This window comes from Silurus meridionalis, chromosome 4 (assembly GCF_014805685.1).
Source record: "Silurus meridionalis isolate SWU-2019-XX chromosome 4, ASM1480568v1, whole genome shotgun sequence".
In the NCBI taxonomy this organism is placed as follows: Eukaryota; Metazoa; Chordata; class Actinopteri; order Siluriformes; family Siluridae; genus Silurus; species Silurus meridionalis.
The window spans coordinates 38,023,807-38,047,667 of NC_060887.1; the positions used below are offsets into that span (position 1 = coordinate 38,023,807).

Consider the following 23,861-nt stretch of genomic DNA (forward strand, 5'->3'; position numbering starts at 1 on the left):
ATAGAACTTCCTTTCTATTTTTTTTTTTTTAACCTGAGCTGTGAATTGTCTTTATTCCGAGAGGACAGAGATAGACTGGGCTGTTTTATGGCATTATTAGATTATGGATTTTTTTCTCTCAGCCCTCGCAGCTCAGACATAAAACGATACGCTCAGAGGCAATAGTGACACCGAGACCAAGACCGGCCTCAAAGGATTTTATTTTTATTTCAGTTTCGAATCCCTCTCTGATCAAATGCTGGGTTTTTCCAGAGATTTCGCTCAGTACTTGAAGTAGTGTAATGAGGCCTGACTAATAGACTCGTTTTTAACAGCATATAAATACAGTGATACTGACAACCATTAAACCATTAAACCATGTCTTGTAATCCAGGTGTCAAATTCTACATCACTGATCACTAAACAATAAGCTGCTGAAAATCCTACAGAATTCAGTGTCATCTGCTCTGGATAAATAAGGCAGAGTGCTACTGTTTGGAAACCTACTTGAAAAGCAGATCTGCACATACAGCTGAGGCGTAATCAAGGTTTTGACCTTTGGAACGCCATGACATGGTGAACTCATCAGGCTCGAAATGCCATGACACTGCAGCCAATCCTGACTCTAGGAATAAAACAGCATGACATTACGGCTGTAACGAGTCCTCGAGTAATCCGATTACAAAAAATCATCAAAATTAAAGTTTGTTTAGTCTGTTTAACTAATCACGGAGCACTGTGTTTCCCACAGACCGTTATTACTGACGCACCGCATGTCGCACTCTGGACAGGTAACACAGAGGACGCTGACGAATAAAAAAATTGAGGAACGGAGAAAAAACATTTAAGGGGCGAGGAGAAGATTTAGGTCGAAGAACATGAAAGTTTTCGGAGTTGGGGATAATTTCTAATAAAAAGATAAAGAGCACACAGTGTGGTTAATGTTTTAATAATTATTTGAAATTGATTTAATATTTTTGTTTGAATAGAAGAGAAAAGCCTTTATTTGTCACATATACATTGCAGCACAGTGAAATTCTTTTCTTTGCATATCCCAGCTTGTTTGGAAACTGGGGTTAGAACGCAGGGTCGGGAAAGATGCAGCGCCCCTAGAGCCCAGCGGGTTAAGGGCCGTGCTCAAGGGCCCAAGAGTGGCAGCTTAGCGATACAGGGGCTTGAACCACCGAACCCTGACAAGGCAGCCAATCAGGAAAGTTTAAAACGGCTACCAATCAGGAAGTTTGATATCCTACAACACAGTGGCCAATCACGATATTTAGAATGCCCCAACTCAGCAACCAATCAGGATCCCTGAAATCAAGAAGCTTGATACCAGGGTTTCCACAAAGTCTTAAAAAGTGTAAAATATATATAATAATATTAGAAATATAAATTTTAGGCCTTAAAAAGTCTTGAAGTCGCTGTTCAGGGTCTTGAAAGTTCTGAAAGCCCTTTAGAATGTTTCCTTTGTTAGTTTCTGTGGTGTTGTAGTTTTTTCTTTGCTAGTCCAAATCCTATTCGCTGTATTATGAATACAAATGAGACCACAGACGTACAACTGATTTTATTTTTCAGCTATGGGAAAGTGCAAGTTTAGCAATAATTGGCTTGGAAAAAAATTATTCTAAGGCTCGGGTTATGGCCAGTCGCTAACAACGTATTTGTGCGTGTTTTTTATGTCGTTAAACAGGTCTTACATGCATTCTTCATTCTTAATGGTCTTTAAAAGGTCTTAAATGTAACAAATCAACTACAACTCAAATTAGGATGCAGGAAACAATATGCAGGACCAATCAGATTGCTTCTAATGATCAAACACTCAACCAGTTTGAACGCTTGAAATGTTTAAACACCTCAACGAAATTCTAATACTTTGGGACAACAAAACGACCAATTTGGGACAGTGTTTTATTTTAAAAAGCACTTTATCAATAAAATGTAATTGTAGTGAATTCCTGGAATGATAAAACACAATGGCCAATCAGGATGCTTGAAACAATGGCAAATCCTGGTGCTTGAAGTAATGGTAATTCAGAAAGTGTGCAACTTCAGCTAATCAGGATGCTTGATATGCTAGAAATGAGCAGCCAATCATGCTGCTTGAAACAATGGCCAATCAGGATCCTTTAAATGCCACAGACATCAGTCGTTCACGGTGCTTGAAAAAGCCATCAGGAATGTAAGTCAGGATCCTACACCACTACATCTAATCAGGATTTCCAGAATGAAACAATACTGCAGCCAATCAGGATTTCCAGAATTAAGGAACACTGTGGCTAATCATGATTTCCAAAATGAAACAACACTGCAGCCAATCTAGATTTCCGGAATGAATAACACTGTGGCTAATCAGGATTTCAGGAATGAAACAGTATTGTAGCCAATCATGATTTCTGGATTGCTTCACCACTGCAGCAAATCAGGATTTCTGGAATGAAGCAACACTGCAGCAAATCAGGATTTCCGGGAATAAAAACAATACTGTAGCTAATCAGTATTTCCAGAATGAAGCAACACTGTGGCTAATCAGGATTTCCAAAATGAAACAACACTGCAGCCAATCTAGATTCCTGGCATGAATAACACTGTAGCTAATCAGGATTTCTGGAATAAAGCAACAGTACAGCCAATCAGGATTTCCAGAATGAAGCAACACTACAGCTGATCAGGATTTCCGGGAATAAAAACAATACTGCAGCTAATCAGGATTTCCGGAATACTGAAACACTACAGATAATCAGGATTTCCGGAATGCTGCAACACTACAGCTAATTAGGATTTCCGGAAGGCTGCAACACTACAGATAATCAGGATTTCCGGAATGCTGCAACACTACAGCTAATTAGGATTTCCGGAATGCTGCAACACTACAGCCAATCAGGATTTCCAGGAATAAAAACAACACTGCAGCTAATCAGGATTTCCGGAATGCTGCAACACTTCTTATAGGACCAGTGTGCATGCAGACGTCTGTAGCCACACACAAACAGACACACACACACACACACACACACACACACACACTTGTGTGTGCTGTACATTAGTCTCACTGGGCTGTAAGCAGGCTAATGCAGTAAGAAATGGAGGTGGGAGGGGGATGTGACTGGTACATCATATTAAAACTTTTTACCTGTGTGTGTGTGTGTGTGTGTGTGTGTGTGTGTGTGTGTGTGTGTGTGTGTGTGTGCGTACTCACAGATATTAGCTGTGCCTTTAGGTATAGGCAGGTAGCTCCCAGCGCTCCAGGCTCGGCCTTGGTAGTTCCTCTTGCAGCGTCCGCAGTCGGGCCCTGTGGTGTTGTGCTCACACTCGCAGCTCAGCTTTTCCTTATCAAACACACAGCTGTTCGCATGCAGGTTACACTTACACCTACACGAGAAAGAGAGAGAGAAGAGAGAGAGAGAGAGAGAGAGAGAGAGAGAGAGAGAGAGAGAATTATTTTCAACTCTTAATTCATTAAGTCTTCAGTTTATTGGGATTTTGTTTTTCTTGAAACACTTCCTGTTTTTTTTTTGTTACCAGTAAAAACACACCATATTGCCCAAAAAAATTAGACACCAGACTTTTCCAGCCAAAATGTGTGTGTGGTTCCTCCTCAAACTTTTACCACAAAGTCAATGGCACACAATTGGGCATCTCTGGCCATGAAAATGTTCCCTTTACATGAACTAGGAGACCCGAACCTGTTCCATCATGAGACAAAGAGCACAACGCAACTCCGTGAAGATCTGGTTTCCATGGGTTGGATGTGTGGAAGATCTTCTGATATGTAAAGCTCCAACCCTAATGAGATTCAGGCCTCCACACCTCACTTACATCAGTACCTGACTTTACTAACAGACTTGTCTCAGAATCTCCACCAAATCTGGTGGAACATCTTCCCCAAAGAGTGAAGGTCATTATAATGTAATTGAACACTAAATGTGGAATGGGATGTTCAAATAGAAGGGGGTGTGGCTTGTGTTATTTTTCTTAAGTATGGAAGGGGAGTGGCTTGTGTTTTATTTAGCATAAGGGGGGTTTTGCTGTTTATAGAAGGGGTGTGGCTTATGTTTTTAGTATAGAAGAGGTGTGGTGTGTGTTTTTTTAAGTATAGAAGTGGGTGTGGCTTGTGTGTTTTTAGTATAAAGGGGGTTTGGCTTTTTATGGAAGGGGTGTGGCTTATGCTTTTAGTAAAGAAAGGGAATGTGGCTGGTGGCCTTTTAATATAGAAGAGGTGTGGCTTGTGTGTGTTTTATAGCATAGAAGGGCGTGGCTTGTGTGCTTGGCTCTCTCTCTCTCTCTCTCTCTCTCTCTCTCTCTCTCTCTCTGCACATGCGTGGAGGAAGGGTGAGCGTGGCGTGTGGAGCACGAGAGCGAATGGCGTGTTGCAAATCTTTTGCCATTTTTTTCGCTATTTTCAACGATTTTGTGCAGTTAAACATTTAGTAATAATCTTGTGTGTATGTGTGTGTGTGTGTGTGTGTGTGTGTGTGTGAGTGAGTGTTTAGCATTGCTGTGTGAGAGTTTAACTCGCCGGCACGGTGTGCGGTGGTGTGCATGGTGAGTGTAGAGGAGTGTGTGTGTGTGTGTGTGTGTGCAGTGGTGTGCATGGTGAGTGTAGAGGTGTGTGTGTGTGCGGTGGTGTGCATAGTGAGTGTAGAGAAGTGTGTGTGTGTGTGTGTGTGTGTGTGTGTGTGTGTGTGTGTGTGTGTGGGTGGTGTGCATGGTGAGTGTAGAGGTGTGTGTGTGTGTGTGTGTGTGTGTGTGTGCGAGTGGTGTGCATGGTGAGTGTAGAGGTGTGTGTGTGTGCGGGTGGTGTGCATAGTGAGTGTAGAGAAGTGTGCGTGTGTGTGTGTGTGTGTGTGTGTGTGTGTGTGTGTGTGTGTGGGTGGTGTGCATGGTGAGTGTAGAGGAGTGTGTGTTAGCGGCTGGAAATGTGGTGGGGCATGAGAACATTGTCTCTTCCTCCCGCATGAACAGAAAGGCCCTGCTCGTCTGAACCGGGCCCAGAAAAGCGCTGCTCATCTGAACTGGACCAGTAGAAGCCCTGCTCGGCTGAACCGGGCCTGAAGAGGCCTTGCAAAACCGAAAAAGTCACGGTGGACTCTGGAGCAGTGCTGGAGCTGCTTGCGCTGGCAGAGGCAGGCACAGGGGTGCAGAGCTGTCGCCAGGAGACACCAGTCATTACACCAGTGCACGGGGGGGGGCAGGGGAGACGTGAAAATGGAAGACGAGCCCCAGATCAAAGTGCCGACTATAAGAAAGAAGCGAGGTAGGGGACAGGGGAAGAAGCAGGCAAAGAACGACAGACAGTGCAGACGCAATGTCTGATTCACTTTTTAATCCAGACTCTCAGTGCTTTCTTTAGTGCTGAGGACATTAAAGAGTTTTTAAGAACCACCAAGTGGCAAAAAAAAGTATTAGTCGAGGAGTTTTTTTCCAGACAGCAAACAGTTTGTCAATGATATAAAGCACTTTAGAAGAGACGGAGCTTTTACCGATCAGGAAATCTTTAGATTAAAAAAGCTTATAACGAAGGTCAATAGGGAGAACTCTGATGAAGACTGAGAGTGTGTGGTGTTTTATTTTTAGTTCTTTTAGCATTTGTTTGTTTTACTTTTATATCATTTTTAATGAAAGGGATTCAGTTGTGAGTCTTAATATTAATAGAGCGAGGGATTATGGAAAGATAGGAAAGCTTTATGAGCTTATAAGACAGAAACGTGTTGATGTTGTTATGCTGCAGGAGACCCACAGCGACGGCAGTAATGCTGCTGACTGGGTGAAGGAGTGGGACGGGTTGGTACTTTTAAGTCATAACACGTCACTTGGTGGTGTTGCGCTGCTTTTTAATCGTAATTTTATTCCTGTTTCTTTCGATGTAGAAGAAATTTTAAACAGGAGGCTTTTAAAAGTGAGCGCTTTTAATGAGAATGAGGTTTTAGTTTTTATCTGTGTGTACGCTCCCACCAGTGCAGTGGAAAGAAAGTTTTTAGACAAACTTAATGATGTTATTTTAAACTACAGCAGAGTTTTTAGTTTTGGGAGGAGATTTTAATTGCACAGCAGAAAATATTAACAGAAATCACGCAGAACCTCATGTAGCTTTCCGTAAGCGTCTGTGGGAGATGGTGGAGGCCCACAATCTCTGTGACAAATGGAGAAATTTTCATAAAAAACAGAGACAGTACACGTCGGCCCACTCCACAGACAACACGCTTTCCCTGTCGCGATTAGATCGATTTTGTGGTTTTAAGCATCAGCTGACTTATTTTACAAAATGTTTAATTTTTCCAGTAGGCATCTCAGACCACTGTATGGTTCAGTGTACCATCAGTAAAAAGAATATTAAACAGTGGTGGGATGTGATAAAAGCGCAAATCAAAGAATTCTGTAAACAGTACACTCTCAATGTCACAAGAGACTTTGCCAGTTCTCTAAAAGCTCTGGAGATAGAAATAGTGGAACTCCACTATTTGGAGGCCACAGGAAATCGAGGGCATATTGAAGCAAAAGCAAAAAAGCCAAAATGAACTACCTGCTGGACATTACAGCACAGGGGGAGCTGGTCTGCTCACACTTTAGAAGTGTCACTGGGATGGATGCTCCTTCTAAGTTCTTCTCCAGTTTAGAAAGAATGGGCAGAAAAGATTCATGCATGCTGTACGAACAGAATCAGGGAAACTCGTCAAAACCTTCTGAAATTCGCCAGCAGACAGGCAGCTTCTATTCGAAGCTGTATAGCAGTGAGAGGTCAGGGGCACAGGTAGTCGAGGAGAGCTTCCTTAAGGACCTTCAAAAGCTCACAGAGTCAGTGGCCAAGGAGTTGGACCGAGAGCTGACACTGGATGATCTTCAGAAGGCTCTCCAGGGCATGAAGAACGTGCAGACACCAGGTATAGATGGTCTCCCGGTGGAGTTTTTCAAGGCATTCTGGGCAGTAATAGGGCAGGATGTGCTGGAGGTCCTACAGGACAGTGTCAGAGGTGGTCAGCTACCAATGAGCAAAAGGAGAGCCGTCCTGACCCTGCTGCCAAAAAACGGAAACCTGACCCACCTGAAGAACTGGCGCCCAGTGTTACTACTGTGCACTGACTGCAATGTCAAAAGCATTATCATCGAGACTGATGAAGGTGATGGAGAAGATCATTCACCATGACCAAACATACTGTGTGCCTGGCAGGTTGATATTTGACAACATATACATAAGTCGGGACATTTTGGATGTCTCCAGACTATTGGGCTCAAAGACTGGCCTGATGTTCCTAGACCAGGAAAAGGCTTTTGACCGGGTTGAGCACGAATATTTGTGGAAGGTGATGGAAAGCTTTGGGTTCAACGCTGGTTTCATAGCCATGTTCAGGGTGCTGTACAGTGAAATTGAGAGTGTTCTGAAGGTCAAGGGTGGTTTATGTGCTCCCTTTAGAGTGTACAGAGAGATCAGGCAGGGCTGTTCCCCCTCAGGTATGTTGTACTCTCTGGCGATTGAACCTCTTTTAAACAAGTTAAGGAGTCATCTCTCTGGTTTTAATATTCCACATGCTAATGCCTCCATATGCTTGTCAGCTTATGCAGATGACTTGGTAGTTATGATAAACACACAAGATGATGCAAAGTTTTTAACTGCTATTTTAAAGGACTTTCAGATTTTATCTTCTGCCAAGGTTAAATGGGGTAAAAGTGAAGCTATTTTAGTTGGGGAGTGGGGAGGTTGGCGACCTTTACTGTCAGGTGGTTTAGCATGGAAAAGAGTTGGTTTTAAATACTTGGGTGTCTACCTGGGGAGCAATGGGTTTTTACATAAAAACTGGGAAAGTTCTGTAGAGCATGTGAAAGACAAACTGAGCCGGTGGAAATGGTTAGTCCAAAAGATGTCCTACAGGGGGCGAACGCTGGTCATCAACAACCTCGCCGCATTGTCCCTCTGGCACAAGCTAGCCTGCGTTGATCCTATACCGAACCTGCTGGTGAACATCCAGGCCCTGCTGGTGGATTTCTTCTGGGACAAACTACACTGGATTCCTCACAGTGTTCCCCATCTGTCGAAAGAGGAAGGAGGGCATGGGCTGGTCCAGCTGTCCAGCAGAGCTGCAAGATTCCGCCTCCAGTTCATCCAGAGACTCCTCGCTGGACCCAGAGTCTTAGCATGAAGAGCAGCAGCCAGTGGATTATTACGCACAGTTGGAGGACTGGGGCTGGACAGAGCCTTGATTTTAATGGACACAAAAATGCTGGACATTACCAATGTTTTACTGTGGAAATCTGGAACGTTTTAAAAAACAGAACAAAGGCTGTCGATCACTATACTGGTTGCTGGAGGAGCCTCTGGTGTACAGGGGCGACTGTACATCTCCAGTGTGACCGTTCCTGCGCTGTTCAGAACTCTAATCTCCTCGGGCACTGTGACGCCCCTGAGATCTTGTAAACATCACAGGGTCAGACTTGTCGAGGACCGCATGAGACTGAGGTCCCTGCGTGTTGTCAATCAGCTCCTACGCTGCAGATCTGCACTAACATCAGAGGAGTGGGTTCAGCTAATGCACTATCAACACACTGAGACTGTGTGCAGAGGATGAACCCTTTCCCCAACTGAACATCGCTCCTGACCTCGACGGGTGTGAGGGTCCCCTCCTGGAGAGCCGCGGCGGAGGGGAGATGGACTTTGGGTCAGTGACGGGGAAGCTGCTCTACAGAGTGTGTTAAGGTTCTGAATAAGAAAAAGCTAAGTGGGAGGGTAGACACCCCATGGAGAAGTGTTTTTAAACCAGAGTGGAGACACTGTACAAACCACCGTTACCAAAAAGAGCTGCCGACCTCCAGTGGAGGATTTCACATTGTATCATCTCTGTGAACTCTTTTATTTCTGTTTTAAACTCTGATGTTACACCTGACTGTCCTTTTTGTTCACAGAGAGAAACAGTTTTTTCATGCGTTTATTCACTGCTCCAGGTTGCAGTCACTGTTTGTGGTTTTACGGAGCATTTTAAGGTCTTTTTATGTTGATCTTACTGTTCAGTGTTTTATTTTTGGTTTTAAACACGTTAGGAAACACAGGTTCAGGTGCCAACTGGTTTATTTTATACACGGTCAAGCGACGATGGCGATATACTGTACCTGAGCCGGAAAAAACAGATCGTACAGAGCATTGACTTTGAGAACACAAGAATGTTAAAAAGGCTGATAAAATCAAGAGTTTTAACTGATTTTAAATTTTACAGAAGTATGAATGATATGGATGTGTTTAAATGTGTGTGGTGTTGGGAGAATGCTTTGTGCTCTGTTGAAGATGGAGAATGAACTTTACACCAGAGTGTAAACTGAACTCATCCCTCATGTTTTACTCAATTATGAAACCATCTTAATACGTATTTATTTATTTATTTATTTATTTATTTCTTTATTTATTATTTAATTTATGAGGTCACCCTGAATTGTATGGTATGTGACTTGTGTAAATAAAGTTTAGTAAAGTCTCTCTCTCTCTCTCTCTCTCTCTCTCTCTCTCTCTCTCTCTCTCCATGTAAAAATGCCAGCATTGATTTTCCTCCTCTGAGCAGCTGAAGACGTCTCACTACACATTTCACGCTGATCATCTTACAAACGAGGCTGTTTCCATACGCGTAATACCAGTCCACAATATCAAACAATAACAGCTCTGCACTCAAAACCAATGGAGAGGCAGAACGTTTTCTCTCTCTCTCTCTCTCTCTCTCTCTCTCTCTGTCTTTTCTCTGCCCCTCTCCTTCTCTCTCTCTCCCCTTCTATCTTTTTGTCCTTCTTTCTCCTCTCTTCCCTCTCTCTTTGTCTTTCCTTTGTCCCTCTTTTTGCTCTTTTACTCTCTTTCCTCTCTCTTGCTTTTCCCTCTACTCCACTCTCTCTGAATTTCCTATGTCCCTTTCTCGTTCTCCTCTCTCTTTTTCTGTCTCTTACTCTCACTCTTGTTCTCTCTCTTTACTCTGTCCTCTCTCTCGCTCCATTATTTCCTTTTTTCTCCTCTTGTCCCTCTCTCTTTCTTTCCTATATGCATCTCTCATTCTTCCTCTTTCTTTTCTCCTCCTTTTCTCACTTTCTCCTCCCATCTTCTCTGTCCCATTCTCTTATTTTCTTTCTCTTCCCCTCCCTCTCTCCTCCTTCTGTTCCTCTTCTTTCTTTCTCTTATCAACCTTTCTCTTTCCTTTTCCTCTCCGCCGTTCTCTCTTTTTGTCGTATGATAATGCTAATGTTTCCCGTGATTGTCAGATCAGCGCTCATGCAGTTTTGATTTATACTGACATTCTCCTGCTCAAGGTTGTGCAACAGTCGAACGCATGCATGGAAAAAAAAAGGAGAAAATATTTGGAAAGTCAGAGAAATTCCAGGTTTTTTGAAAAGTTACATTCAAAATAGAAAAAAAGGGGGAATTTGTATAGCTCTTAAAAATGCGAGTGTGTGTTTGTGTGTTTGTGTGTTTGTGTGTGTGTGTGTGTGTGTGTGTGTTTGTGTGTGTGTGTCTGTTTGTGTGTTTGTGTGTGTGTGTGTGTGTGAACCAATAGAAATAAACTGAAAAATGGATAGACAGAGCCTAAAGAAAAAGACACAGATAGTGAGGTTGAGGTAGAAAACGGGACAGACAATGAGAGAGAGAGAGAGAGAGAGAGAGAGAGAGAGAGAGAGAGAGAGAGAGAGAGGAGAGGGAGAAAAGGGGTGGAGAGAGTAAGAATGATCCATGAAAAGGGAAAGAAAGAGTGAGACAGATGCTGATAGAAAAGCTAAAAAAAAAAAAAAGAAAGAGACTGTAAGAAGTGGATGGACAGATCCCAAAAGAAAAAAGGCAACAAAGACAAAGAGTGTCTGATAAGAGAATAAAGAGAAAGTAACAGAATGTGAGAGACAATAGATAGAGAAATAGACAATAGAAAGAGAAAGATGGAGAAAAAGACAGACAGACGGACAGACAGATGGACAGACAGACAGACAGACAGACAGACATCTGGTGATGCAAACTGGTGTTAATGTCGAGCTTGCGGCTGTAAGACGTTTATCCTGATCCTGCCAATGAAACACAACGTGATACACATCCAGAACACACACCAATGATTAAAACCCTATTACACACAGACAGACAGATGCACGTGAAGGTACACACACACACACACACACACACACACACACACACACACACACACACAGGTACGCTCAGTGCATAAACGGCAGCCTATTATACTCCACACGGCCTTATTTACATCTCATTATCCACAGGGCCTTGTCCTTTTCACTGTCTAGGCTGCACCTGAAACACACACACACACACACACACACACACACACACACACTTCCTCGTGCGAACAGACGCCCGTCGCCCCACGTAACTGTAATAACCTTGAGGAATGTCCGTAAACACACAGTCTGTGAGTCCCGTCATCTAAATCTTACACACACACACACACACACGCGTCACAATTACACAAAGCAATTAAATATATTAATTATGATTACACACACACACACACACACACACACACAAGCATACTGCATTCTCCAGCCTTGAGCTTTTTATCGCCCTTATATGGGCATCACTTCCTGTCTGTGTTAATTGTTTCTTGGGTTGTTCCTGGACCTCTATGGCTTTGACACCTAATTTGACAATGCAGACCCTGTCACTGTAATGCTGATACAGACTCACACACACACACACACACACACACACACACACACACACACACACACACACACACACACACTCTAATAATGCAGACAATGTGCTACAGTAATGATGGGGTTGTTCAGATGTTTTGCACCATGAAAGTACTATATATAGCATTCACATAGTATTTTTTCAGGGGAGCAAGAAACGAATGGTAATCAGGTGTTTAGGAGTTTAAACACAGTGGATCAGAGGCACTGATATTAAAATAAAAAATCAAAAATACATTCCATGTTATTCTGTGTAGTGCTGCTAACAATGAGGAAGTTAAACCTTGGACTAAAAATGTGCCAAAGTCCACTTTCTGCATACAGAACTGCCGATTATGTAAAAAGAATCCCCCCGGGACGGACGCTAAACTGAGCCTGCACTCATCTTCTACACGTTCATCTTCATTCATAAATAAATCCTTTTCTAAAATTCCCAGTGCCGGAGATAAACACGGCTTCAGAGTAAGTGGAAACGTCGGGCCAGTGGGGATCAGATCCCTCACTCTTTCACCAGGGGGGGGGAGGATTGGGCAGTTCGAAAAAAGAGAGAGAAAAATAAAGAGAAATAGAACGACTGAGAGCGAGAGAGAAAGGCAGGAAGGGCAGGGGCTGTGAGGGGTGGATCAGATGATGCAAACTGAGAAGAAAGAGAGGCAGAGAAAATTAGGAAAAAAACAACAACAAAAAAAGAGAGAGAGAGAGAGAGAGAGAGAGAGAGAGAGAGAGAGAGAGAGACAGGGTTATGAGGAATGATTAGACAGTGTTAAAAATAGAGAAAAAAGAAAAAGAAAGGCAAAGAATGTGAGAGTAGGACAGGTATTAATAGAGACAGACAGACAGACAGACAGACAGACAGACAGACAGACAGACAGACAATGAGGGAGGGTGGAAAAAGAAGGAGTTGTGAGGGATGAATGGACAGACTCAAAAGACAAAAAAAAAAAGAAAAGAGAGTCAGTGAACGTGAGAAAAAGACAAAAAGGAGAGACAGGTACTAATGAAAAAGTGAGAAAAAAGAAAAAGAAAATTGGGAGCACAAGACAAACAGACTGACAGACAATGAGAGTGATAGAAAGAGAGAGAGAGAGAGAGAGAGAGAGAGAGAGAGAGAGAGAGAGAGAGAGAGAGAGAGAGAGAGAGAGAGAGAGAGATTAAGAAAGAAGGGGTAGTGAGGAATAAATAGACAGACCTCGAAAAAAAAGTGAAGAAAAGACAAAGAGAGACGGAGACAACTACTGATAGGGAGAGCAAGAAAATTAGAGAGCTACTGATAGAACGGGGAGGGGTGGATGGAGAGATCAAAGAAAAAAATAAAGGAAAAGGCATACAATAGGAGAGATACATAGAGGCAGAGACCTCAGCCAAACGACAGCCAAAAAGAGACACGTGCTGATAGAGAGAGAGAGAGAAAAAGTGAGAGACAGAAAGAGAAAGAGACAGAGAGATTATGAGTCCGAAATGAGTCCTTCTAAGTTTGTCCCTAATGAGCGAGCCAAAAGTGATATGAGGGTGAGGGAAAACTCCCTGAGATTTCATCAAGAAGAAACCTTGAGAGGAACCAGACTTAAAAGGGACTCCATCCTCATCCTCATCCTCACATCGTCCCATCCCTCCTGAACTGTCTGTCCTGATGGAGACCTGAGTGTAAAACTCTAAATCCATCTCCAGGGTTCTTGAGTGGATCCATCTACACGAATCTCCTGGATCTTGCAAAGCTCTGTAGAACGATAGTCTCTGAAATGTGAGTCATGTTTCGTACAAATGGTATTGATAGTGTATTTTATGTGTGTGGGTGTGTGTGTGTGTGTGTGTGTGTGTGTGTGTGTGTTACTCATACTCATGCAATCCTCACATTACCTGTAAGTACCCATAATGGGAAGAGATCTGGGCTTTAGGTCTAACTGAGCATCTTATTATCGCCCAAATGAAAAGAAAATAAATACGGAATCTATGAAACGTGAAGCGACGGCGTGAGGCTAAGCGCTAAGTGCTAAGTGGCGCGTTACCGAGACGCATTCCCGCTCGTACTTGTCGTTTCTCTCTGCTGGTTTTTTTCCTCCTCCTTCGCAGCCACAGTCTATTACGAATGCACATTTTGTTTGTCTCTCGTTTCAATGAGACACGTAGCCTTGGGCAGAACTGAGATTCTCCTTCAGAGGTTGCAGGATGAATTTAGCGAAATTACCCACGAGGCCGTGCGCTCGGGTCGCTAAGACACCTTAATGCGGTGACGGCGGAGATCAATGCGGCTCTGCTCGAGGAGAAAAAGTTTCCAATCCTCCTTGAAAGACAGGATAGTTATCTGTCTTGTGTAGACGCCGGCACTGTGCTCGGAGGCCGAGCTCCTTCTTCATCACGGCCTTGAGCGAGAGAGAGAGAGAGCGAGAGAGAGAGAAAGAGCGTGGGGTGTCTGTGCTAACAGTCTTTTTCAGGACGGACAGACAGGAAGCTGGCAGATCATTAAAGATATCTGAAAGAAGACGGACTGAAGAATGGAAACGTGTAAAAGAGTCTGAGAAAAAAGGGTTTTATTTTTTTTTTATCTTTTTTTATTTTCTCTGTGAAAGAAACGGATTTATGAAGAAGAGGTGAGAAAAAGATGTGAACAAATAAACACAAGAAATTAATCAAATTGATGGAGGGTTCAGGACAGAAAGTCCAACTGTCCATCTGTCTGTCTCTGGCCATCTGTCTGTCTGTACATCTGTCCCTCTGTGTGTTTGTGTGTACATCTGTACATTTGTTTAATCTGTCTGTTTTTCTGTTCATTTTTCTCTCTGCCTGTTTATCTGTACATCTGTTTACATGTTTCTGTCTGTCTGTCTGTCTGTCTGTCTGTCTGTCTGTCTTTCTATCTGTCTGTCTGTTAATCTAGACATTTTTCTCAGTCTGTTTGTCCATCCATCCGTCTGTTTATCTGTACACCTGTCTATACATTTGTCTGTCTGTCTGTCTGTCTGTCTGTCTGTCTGTCTGTCTGTCTGTCTGTCTGCTAATCTGGAAATTTTTCTCTCCGTCTGTTTATCTGTACACCTGTCTGTACATTTGTCTGTCTGTCTGTCTGTCTGTCTGTCTGTCTGCTAATCTGGACATTTTCTCTCCGTCTGTTTATCTGTACACCTGTTCGTACATTTGTCTGTCTGTCTGTGTTTCTGTCTGTCTGTCTGTCTGTCTGTCTGTGTTCCTCTTTCTCTTAGCTCATTTGCTTTTCACCCCCTTACTCTCAGTCGTCTTCATCTCTTTTTTAGCTAGTCTCTCATTCTCTTAGTACATTTCTTTTTCGGCTTGTTTCTTCCACCTCATCTCTTTCTCTAGCCGTCTCTTTTAGCTTTTTCTTTCTCCTAGTTCACCTCTATCTCTACATGTCTCTCTTTTCCAGCTTGTCTCTCTCAGCTCATTCCTCTCTCTCTCTCTCTCTCTCTCTCGCTCTCTCTCTCGCTCTTTCATTTGTCTTACTTTTTCAACTTGTCCCATCTCAATATCTCATCTGAATCTTTTTTCCTCAGCTTGTCTCTATTTAAGTTCACGTCTCTCTCAGTCTGTCCCTTTCTCGCTTTGAACAACTCTCTCTCAGCTTGTCTCACTTTTTTTCTTTCTTTCTCAGCAAATCTTTGCCTCAGCTTAGTTAAATGATAGTTAAATTGAGATCGAGCAGTGCTGAGTAAGATCCACACACACACGCACACACACACACACACACACACACACACACACACACACACACACACACACACACACATGCAGAGGGAGAGAGAAAGAGCAGCTCGGCCCTCAGCGCTCGCTAAAACACTCAGGCAATTAAATGCAATGAAAGCGTGCAGGTGTTATTGTAACGCAGCCGAGCGGCTCACTGAATAAATGTTTTGCTCGAGTCAGCATATAAAAAAATCCTCATCTAGCAAATGAGAGCGAGGTAATGGAGGGGAAAAACACACACACACACACACACACACACACACACACACACACACACACACACACACACACACACACGATATCCTTCACTGTTCCCATTACACAAATGCATAAGCAGAATCACAGCTGTAGTGAGGGTTAACAAGGTCTTGTGTTCTCCAACCATTTACGCGTAAAAAAGCGCCGCTATTCGTTTTCACTAAAACCGCCACAGTGTACGTCCCCACCTGCCAGTTTATTAGGTACACCAGTCCCACTTTATATTAAGTGTCTGTGGATAGAATGCTACAGTGCACGTTTTTTCGAGCAAATATTTCAATGCCTACTCAACGTGTAACCGTGGAATGAACAGTTTTATTCTCTTCAGCTTTCTCTGTCCTTACCTTTCTGTCTTGGCTTTTTCTTATTACAGGTGCCGCTTGCATTCATTGGTGGATTATAGAGAACTGCTGCACCAATCAGGGATGCTGGTTGACTATATATATCTGTCTGTCTTTGTAAGCTCTTGTTTTTTCTCAGCTCATCTGTCTGTCAGCTTGTTTATCTGTTTGTCTGTACACCTGTCTGTCTGTCAGAACATCTGTCTGTCTGTCTGTCTGTCTGTCTGTCTGTCTGTCTGTCTGTCTGTCTGTCTGTCTGTACATCTGTCTGTGCATCTGTATGTCTGTACATCTGTCTGTATGTCTGTAGACCTGGCTGTCAGTCTGTCCGCCTGTCTGTCTGTCTGTCTGTCCACCTGTCTGTCTGTATGTACACCTCTCTGTCTGTCCATACACCTCTCTGTCTGTCTGTCTGTCTGTCTGTTTGTCTGTCTGTCTGTACATCTGTCTGTACATCTGTATGTCTGTACATCTGTCTGTATGTCTTTAGACCTGGCTGTCAGTCTGTCCGCCTGTCTGTCTGTCTGCCTGTCTGTCTGTCTGTACACCTCTCTGTCTGTCTGTACACCTCTCTGTCTGTCTGTCTGTCTGTCTGTCTGTTTGTTTGTACATCTGTCTGTACATCTGTATGTCTGTACATCTGTATGTCTGTCTGTCTGTAAACCTGTCTGTCTGTACACCTCTGTCTGTCTGTCTGTACACCTCTCTGTCTGTCTGTCTGTAAACCTGTCTGTCTGTCTGTTTGTCTGTCTGTCTGTCTGTCTGTCTGTCTGTAAACCTGTCTGTCTGTCTGTCTGTCTGTCTGTCTGTACATCTGTCTGTGCATCTGTATGTCTGTACATCTGTCTGTATGTCTGTAGACCTGGCTGTCAGTCTGTCCACCTGTCTGTCTGTCTGTCTGTCCACCTGTCTGTCTGTATGTACACCTCTCTGTCTGTCCATACACCTCTCTGTCTGTCTGTCTGTCTGTCTGTCTGTCTGTCTGTCTGTCTGTACATCTGTCTGTGCATCTGTATGTCTGTACATCTGTCTGTATGTCTGTAGACCTGGCTGTCAGTCTGTCCGCCTGTCTGTCTGTCTGTCTGTCCACCTGTCTGTCTGTATGTACACCTCTCTGTCTGTCCATACACCTCTCTGTCTGTCTGTCTGTCTGTCTGTTTGTTTGTACATCTGTCTGTACATCTGTATGTCTGTACATATGTCTGTATGTCTTTAGACCTGGCTGTCAGTCTGTCTGCCTGTCTGTCTGTCTGCCTGTCTGTCTGTCTGTACACCTCTCTGTCTGTCTGTACACCTCTCTGTCTGTCTGTCTGTCTGTCTGTCTGTCTGTCTGTCTGTCTGTCTGTCTGTGCACCTGTCTGTCTGTATGTCTATAAACCTGTCTGCCTGTCTGTCTGTACACCTGTCTGTCTGTCCATACACATGTCTGTCTGTCTGTAAACCTGTCTGTCTGTCTGTTTGTCTGTCTGTCTGTCTGTCTGTACATCCGTCTATTATTGTAAGCTTTTTTTTTTTTATCTCAGCTCATTTGCTTTCTTAGCCTCCTCTCTCTCTCTCTCTCTCTCTCTCTCTCTCTCTCTCTCTCTGTCTCACTTTTCATCTATTTTTCGGCTTGTCTTGACAAGTGAGTGTTTTGTGATTGTGAAATGAAACTACTATTTGGTCTCACTCATGTCCTTTCAGACACCATCACAAATACAACAGGTTACGCCCCCTTTATTCTGGATGTTAAAACAGGAATATGAGAACAGCCTACAGAGCAAATCCAACCTTTCTATCAATATTCCCAGAAGGAAAAAGCTCCAAATGTTTAGAGAAGGACCAAAAATTAGAATTTTCTGAGCGGTGTGTTTATTCTGTTGCATGTATTAATGACATTAATGTAGAAAAAACATGTCCACAGTATAAATGATAAGCTCACCAAGGACTAGTTCACTTTCAAGGTCATTTATACAATAGATTATACAGTATTAAAAAGTCCTGTCCTGGGGATGAACATGTGCTGTATCAGTAGAAACATCAGGTCAGTGGTGATGACATGGTGCATTCTTTCAGCACAGTTCGCTGTCCCGTGGTGGTGTTGTTGTCCTGCTCTGGTGATTTATTACTGCAAAATGTGTGATTATAGTTTTTTAATAGAACTTTTTTTCCACATGTTCTTTTTCCCCAAAGTCTTGATTGTCACATGGTGTTATCTCACAAGTTCTGTTTGTATTTTGGCCAACAAACATGAATGATGTGGAATTCAACACTAAGCAACCACCTGTATGTCTTTATTTTCAATCACTAGACTTTTAATGTGGTTCATCTGCTTCCTGTTATGTGTTTTTTTTTTCGGTTTTGCTTCTGCTTCGTCTTTATTTTTGTCATAATACTAATACATGATAAGTTTACTGTTTACCTGATTTTGGCCTTGAAAATCTGTTTTGCTCCTGGTTAAGATATTTTTTTACTGATGTTTTGGATTATCAAATGAGCTTGTTTGTATATTCCATTGCTTTTGACTATTTCTAATTTTTGTTTCTGCTGTTTAGTTTTTCCTGTTTGCTTTTTTTGTGTCCCAGTCATTTTGCCAGTACCACAACTTTTGACTATTTTGTATTTCTTTTCCCTCTTGTGACTGGTTTGTTGCTAATAAACCCCTGTCCTGCTCTGCATTCAACCCCTGTAAGTGTGATTTATAATATTTACGGGTTCTGTTTTCTACCTCTTGTCTTCTTCCCTTTTTGAAAATGTGATGTCTTCATCAAACATATTAAAGCCGATCCCACACAACTGTGTGATGCTTTCCCACGCTATGCCAAAGTAAAATAAACAGGTGTGAAACATCTCAGAGGTTCGATAAAGAGCTTGTTCAGGGCGTCATGTGGATGCGTCACAGCTGGTCACTTGCTCATGGTACGTTATGTGACTTTTGATGTTGCAAATGAGAAGGGTTAGGGTTGGGAAGAATACTAGAGAATAATAGCTGCAATTTTTTTATGGTTAAAATAGAAATGGGAGTGGCTAGCTCTAAGAGGGTGATGCCTATCCATTTATGACTCTGGTAGGGGAGACAAGTCAAAGGACTTGTGTAAAGTTTTTTCTAAAATTCGTAAGTGGCCTGAAGAAGACATGGACTTGTATTAAAAGCAGAATTATTTGACATGATGCTAAGAGACACTGAGAATTTCTAATAGAGCATCATCTGAGTTTAGCATTGGGATGTAAAGTAACAGTTAGGGGCTAAGGTTCAGGGGTTAAAAATTAGGCTTACAGTTCAAATCAGGGATTTACAGTTTAGGGGTCAGGGATTATAGTCTAGAAATTAGGATATAAGGCTTAAAGGTTAGAGCTAGGGCTCCAGAGTTAGAGATTACAGGATAGGAGTTAAGGGTTAGGGTTAAGGAATTATGGGTTAGAGTTTAAAGGTTGTTATTTAGGGATTGGGGGTTTGGAGATAGGGTTAAGGGCTTAAAGGTTAGAGTTTAGAGTTTATGAATTATGGTTTAGGGTATAGAATTTAAGGATTAGGAGTTAGGGGTCTGGATAAGAGCTAAAGGGCTAGAGTTCAGGGATTGGGATTAGGATACAGATTTTGGTGTTTAGGTATTGCATCTAAGATTAGAATTTCGGGTTCAGGGGTTTGAGGTTTAGACTTCTCTTCTTTTACAAGTTATTTTCTATTCTATTATTTTGAATGTGTGTGTGTGTGTGTGTGTGTGTGTGTGTGTGTGTGTGTGTGTGTGTGTGTGTGGTCCTAATTGGATGTTTACCGCTTTGAGGCAGAACAAATACACACGGCAAGAGGGGAAAGAAAGAGGTGAAAGATGTAATAGAATAAGACACAGAAGGGGAGAAACCTACAGAGAAATAAAAGCAACAAAAAAACAGACAGAGAGAGAGAGAGAGAGAGAGAGACAGGGAGATACAGACAGAAAGAGATAGAGAGACAGCAAAAGGCAGACAGATAGAGAGACAGAGAGAGGAAGAATTAGTGAGAGGGAGGAACACAGTGTGAAGGACCACTGGAGCAGAACACGTCGTATCTGTGTAGCCCAGCTGTCAGATCACTGTGTGTGTTTGTGTGTGTGTTCGCCTATGTTCATCTTTAATTAGCGCTCATTGTGTTTGTGTAAATGATTAAAGCAGACGGTATACATACACATCTTTCCCCTTGCTGTGTGTGTGTGTGTGTGGGTGTGTGTGGGTGTGTGTGTGTGTGTAATGCTTGGTCAGTCTTCTGGCCCTGGTGGTTTAGCTCTACGTGTTTCACAACAGCAGGTGAGGCTTTGGTTGTTGCCCACACACACATACACACACAAAAAGAACACACACACAAAACACACATACATTAGAGCCAAAGAAACATCCGGAACAACTCAGTGTGTGTTGTGTGTGTGTGTGTGTGTGTGTGTGTGTGTGTGTGTGTGTGTGTGTGTGTGTGTGTGTGTAAGAGAAAGAGAGCTCTGCAGTGATCAAGTGGAACCAGGGAGAGGCTGCCTACGCAGAGTGCAGGGAGCAGTTTGGCTCAGAGCCGACAGCATGTTCATAATAAACAGAGGAACATTTGGGAAATATCTCAGAGACTAGATGTGTGTGTGTGTGTGTGTGTGTGTGTGTGTGTGTGTGTGTGTGTGTGTGTGTGTGTGTGTGTGTGTGTGTGTGTGTGTGTGTGTGTGTGTGTGTGTGTGTTTTTACAGAAGGCTTTCCTGATTACACACACCACTCATCTGTGATGTGTGTTACCTCTGGGATGGCAATCAGTATTCTACACTTGTAGTTTTACTTATTCGATATTTAATTTGTGTGTGGTTTTTTTTGTGTGTGTGTGTGTGTGTGTGTGTGTTTATGTGTGTGTGTTTACCTCTCATGCTTGCTCAAACAGTAGCTGTGAAACTGAGCTTCTGATTTTTTTACCAGAAACACTCCATGGATAGCACTATGAGAACCACACAAGCCGCAGCGTTGTAAAAAACAGAACCATGGACAGTACCATAAACCTCAACACCATTAAGATTAGCACCATGAGATCACAGCATAAAAAAAACAGCACCATAGAAAGCGCTACTAGCTCAGACCTGTAAATCAGCACCACGGACAGCACCACAAACGCAGCTTCATGGACAAGTCAAGAGTCAAGCCAAGAAGCTTTTATTGTCATTTCTACCATATACAGCTGACATAGTACACAGTTACAAATGAGACAATGTTCCTTCAGAACCCTGGTGCTACATTAACAACATAGAGCTACAACACACAACATAAAGCTACATAACTGAACACAGAGCGAGGACTAAAGTACAGTAAGTGTCCTCGCCACATAAAGAGCATTGTGTGCAACCGAATGCAAAAAAACAGTGCAGACAGACAACAAAAGACAGTGTAGGACAGATACACAAAGCACAGGATAGTGCCCACCAGTAAACCTACTGTATAATGTGATTATAAAGAGCATGTTGAAGAGGAAAAAGGAGCCCAATAAGAGTTAAAGATGCCCTGATACATTGAGAAGAACATTAAGAGGAACTATACTCTGTAAAGAACCCATTCTCAGTATGTTCACTGTGACCTCTAATAAAGTCCTTTAATGCACCTGCACACCAAGACCACACCAAGGGAAAGCGTCCAGTAGAGATCTGTTCTAAGCACCAGAGACCCAAAGACAATCCATTGGGGACAATCAGGTATGTGAAACAACCACAAGATCATCAAAAGTTGGAACTAGAGACAATATGTCGGTGCTTCATTGAAGCTGTGAATTGCCTTAGAGTCAGGGGTTCAATCCTGAGCTATGGTTAGTGTCTGTGTGGAGTTCTACATTCTCTCTTGCCCCCCCATATATATATATATATATATATATATATATATATCTATCTATCTATCTATCTATCTATCTATCTATCTATCTATCTATCTATCTATCTATCTATCTATCTATCTATCTATCTATCTATATATATATATATATATATGTATGTGTGAAACTTTGTCCCATCTGGCGGTATGTTCTCTTTTTACAGTCCTCCCTAGAAAGACATGAGGATCTGCTGGTCACTGTGGTTGAATAAATAAATGTCAAGGCAATAATTGTGTCTTTTCCAGCGCTTCTTACAATTAGCCCATTTGTACATCTGAGCAGGTGAGGTTTTAGTGTCTTGCTCAAGGGCCCAACAGTGCCATTATCTGAAGTTCATCTCATTGATATTCAACTCTATATCACACAGAGTAGCACACAAATACTTATTTTCCAGCCAAACAAGTCAAAATCCTATTCTGGACCTGGTTCTGCTCCAGTCCTGGATCAGGTAAACAGGAAACGTATGCAAACCAGGTTCCAGTTTCCACAGACTTGAGGAGCAGTGGTGCAACAGGTTTACATGATAACCAGTCCACTGCTGTTCTTGCAGTCTCCTGTTTCCTGGTCCCTGTACTCTGTTGCTCGATCGTCCAATCGAAGTCGAAATATTATTCATTATTTCTTGTATCTCCTCCTACCATTTTTCTTTACAAGCTCTGTAGTAGCTTGGATTACCACTGAAGACCACATGAATAGTAGAACACAGGTTTCCTCTGAAGAGGAAGTAACTGAGAAACTGCTTTTGCTGACATTCTATATCTATTTAATGTTGCAAGATACTCATGGTGACACTACTGGTTTAAATCCCCTACAATGTAAATACCCCCTGCACCCCCTCATGCCTTGCACCTGACCTACCACCTGCACTGCAAATAGCCCCAGGCATAATCAGTTCTTGGTTTCTAGAGCAGTTATCTTTCAGACCTTGTGTGGAACCAATTTCTCTGGGCTGAAACCCAAACTTTGTAGTGTCTCTGTGGTGAAAAAGTATAAAAAGTATTTCAAAAACTGGAATAGGAACCATGTCAATGGGATATCATCAAAAGCAAAACCAAACCTGGTCTTCAGGAATGTCCTAACTGTGGATCTGGTGCTTCTAGACCTGAGTGGCTAACAACATCTGTAGTGGAATCAAATTTAGAGTTGATCCAGTGGCAGCAATGGAATGTGAAAAACACCCTGTGTTTTTTTATCATCAGAAAATCTCTTCCCTACGAAGCACTGAAGTGGAAAAGCTTCATGATTGAGTGCTGTATGACCTTCGTTATTACTGACCAATTGTCCAATTGTCAGTGACCTCACAAGTTCCAGAAGATGACCTGGTCAATTGACACCAACCACTACGTTCATCAGATGAATCCTGGCTGAGAAGCGTAATTCCAGCTTTGGCACTACTATGAGGAAACAAAGTCACACACTGGGAATGCTGATGACCATCTCTCTGAGCTGCACACTCTCAGGTCAGGGAACCTTTCTGATAGAGTGAGACAGCTGTAAGACTGAAATCTAAACAGTGTTCATTTCTAAAACTCTTCTGAAATCATTTCTATAGCAATATATTCTCCAATACATTCTTTCTGTAAATAGAAAATCTTTCATCCAAGTGACATCGGGATTACACAAAGGGGTGGAGTTTGAATACAACATATAGAATGTATCGCAAAGCATCCGAACCATCCGGAAAAATTCTACAAGACAAAACGCACGATGAGTTCGATCCACTTGCCATCAAGTGATTTCGGAGTCTCACTCGTGTTCACACGGACCCGAATGTGATCCGATAGAGAGAACTCACCAGAACGAGGATCTGTGCAGGCATTTTTAACATAAACATGTTCGAGAAAACCTTCTGATCAATCAGAATCTAGAATCGTGATATTTGCCTATAAAGCTTAGAAGTGTGTTTAAATAAACTGCCTGAAAAACATACTAGATGCACTTCTGGATGTGGGTAAACCACGCCTCTTGAAAAGGGGTTCCATGATAGAACCGCCTCTTCCTTCAATTACACTGCGATCTGAAGCATTTGGTCGGCTTGGGTTTCATTGTGGCATCAAACACATATACAAAACTACACACACACACACACACAC

The 23,861-nt window shown here is 42.6% G+C and overlaps 1 protein-coding gene across 10 annotated transcripts in view; it reads right to left on the minus strand.

Annotated features, from left to right (window-relative positions):
* ntng1a (netrin g1a) overlaps positions 1-23,861 on the minus strand; it is a 147,512-nt gene that overhangs the window by 40,313 nt on the left and 83,338 nt on the right. For all 10 annotated transcript variants that reach the window (XM_046847095.1, XM_046847090.1, XM_046847089.1 and 7 more), the window contains exon 4: positions 3,176-3,348. In XM_046847095.1, coding sequence (XP_046703051.1) covers positions 3,176-3,348 — 173 coding nt within the window. The remainder of the gene's footprint in view (positions 1-3,175; positions 3,349-23,861) is intronic.